The sequence below is a fragment of the Gavialis gangeticus genome, unplaced genomic scaffold, assembly GCF_001723915.1.
Source record: "Gavialis gangeticus isolate Ggan-Ray unplaced genomic scaffold, GavGan_comp1, whole genome shotgun sequence".
Lineage (NCBI taxonomy): Eukaryota > Metazoa > Chordata > Crocodylia > Gavialidae > Gavialis > Gavialis gangeticus.
In genome coordinates, this window is record NW_017729004.1 from 1709680 (window position 1) to 1711882 (window position 2203).

Genomic DNA, 2203 nt, shown 5'->3' on the forward strand with positions numbered 1-2203 from the left:
AATGTGTCCACATCCTTTCTGTAGTGGGGGGCCCAAAACTGGACATGGGAACCCAGAAGTGGCTTCACCAGTGCCAAACAGAGGACAAATGTTTGAAGAATGTCTTTCACTCAAAAGCTCTTAGAATTCATAGATTTCATAGACATCAGGGCTGGAAGGGACCTTGAAGATCATCAAGCCCAGCCCCCTGCCCCAGGGGCAGGAAGTCAGCTGGGGTCAAAGGATCCCAGCAAGATAAGTACCCAAACATTTCTTGAATGAGTCCAGAGTAGGTGCCTGCACCACGTTTGGAGGAAGTCTATTTCAGGTCTTGGGGGCTCAGACTGAAGATAAATTTTTTCTTACATCCAGCCTAAAATGGTTTTGTAGGAATTTATGACCGTTGGTCCTTGTTTTTCCTTAGGGTGTTTTGGTGAACAGACATTTTCCCAGATCCTGAGGTACACCCTGTATGTACTTATAAGCAGCTACCAGGTCCCCCTGAGCCTGTGCTTTTCTAGGCTGATTCCTTCTAAACTCTTCATTCCACACGTGTTATCGACCCTCTCTTCTTTTTAACGCCCTTGATGTTTCATCCATCAAGTCATCCTTAGTTCCACTGTCCATTGCCTGCTCCTAATGGCAAAGATCCTATTTTACAGCCCTGCAGATTGTTTTGAGCTTATTCCGACGAAGATACGTTTGGTTTTGCTTCAGTCTTAAACTGAATCACACAGCCATCAGCCCCTGGCATATTAGCAAAGCTTCTAGTTTATTTTTAACCAGAGAAAAATATGTGTTGTTTTCTACGTGATGACGCACCAGGCCATCTGCACCTGTGTTCAAAACTCTGGATCCGCCCACACGTGTAGATGGGCTTTTGTAGAGACTGGGAAGAAGCTGGAGACAGTCCCAGGATGTGGGGACCTGGTGTGGGTGGGCCCTGCCATAGGATGAATGCTCCAGGCAATCGCTATTTGGAGGGGCACGCGCACACCCGGCAGAGGGGTGATGGCAACAGCTGTGAAGTGAAATTACAGTTATACATATGATCCATCATCATGATGGATAATCACTTTTTTTTCTGATGCAGGCAAACCCCCACTTAACGCTGTTTCGTTAGATGCTCCATTTAAATCGATACCCGATTCCACTCGGCACTCAGTGAGTTTCGTTATAATAACACTCGCCGTTGCCATCTCGGGTCATTAAAAACAAATGCGGTCATCATCTTGGGTCATCAAAAACTTTCGGTTTCACTCAACGCTCGTTTTTTCAGGAACCCATTACGAGTGCTAAGCAAGGTCGCCTGTAATCCAACACTACGGTTGTTGGTGGTGGCAGTCCCTCCAGTCCCAGCTCATTGACGGGTCTCGAGGCGACCGAAGAGCCGCAGGCCTTTCCGCGAGGAAGAGCAGGCTGCAGGCTGGCATTCCTCTCCTTTTCCTTCCTCTGCCCTCTCCTCCTCGCTTCAAGGGCTGGGAGTCAAACATCTGCACGCCATGTCCCTGAGAAACAATGCTTTTAAATCACCGAGAACCAAACACGGGGGCGTGAAAAGTTGTCAAACCTCAAAGCATGAGTCTGCTGACGCCGCATGTTTGTCTCCTCATGAAGCCGGACCCGAGGGCAGGTGGGTGGACAGTTTTCATTAATAGAAAACCTCCGGGTGAATGGCAGCACGGTCTCCCTGCCGGCTGGGGGGTGCAAGGTGGGCTCCAAGAAGAGGCACTTCCGCCTCCCCTCTGCCTCCAGGGGGCCTCGAGGGCTGCCCTGAGCAAGCACGTGGGTGGGCGTGGCCAGCTCGAGGGCAATGGCGGGGAGGAGGAATGGCGCGCATGCGCAGCAGCTGGCCCGCGCGCCGGGCCTGCGCAGCCCGAGCGCCTCCTGCCTCGGAGGACTGACGTCAGTCCTCCGGAGGGGCGGGGCGGCGCGTTGCCTGCCGGGAAGCCGACGCCCAAGATGGCGGCAGGATTGAAAAGTTGTTGCCGCCGCTGAGCGTGGGGGAGGAGTGGGGCGGTTGGCGGCTCCGGGATGCTCGGGGGCGCTGTAGCCCGACATGGAGGAGGAAGGCAAGAAGGGCAAGAAGGTGAGTGCGGCTTCCCCTCCACCCTTGGTCTGCTGCTCTGCTCTCTGCTTGACCCTCTTCCCCTCACCTGACCTGCTGCTCTGCTGTCTGCTCCCTGCTGCTTCCATTTTTAAAATATTTTTAATTTTGTTTTTT

At 52.7% G+C, this 2203-nt stretch overlaps 1 protein-coding gene across 2 annotated transcripts in view; it reads left to right on the forward strand.

Moving 5' to 3' along the window:
- The first annotated feature begins 1923 nt into the window (after nucleotides 1-1923).
- CCM2 (CCM2 scaffolding protein) overlaps nucleotides 1924-2203 on the forward strand; it is a 90872-nt gene continuing 90592 nt past the window's right edge. For both annotated transcript variants that reach the window (XM_019508010.1, XM_019508012.1), the window contains exon 1: nucleotides 1924-2068. In XM_019508010.1, coding sequence (XP_019363555.1) covers nucleotides 2039-2068 — 30 coding nt within the window. In that variant the 5' untranslated portion in view covers nucleotides 1924-2038. The remainder of the gene's footprint in view (nucleotides 2069-2203) is intronic.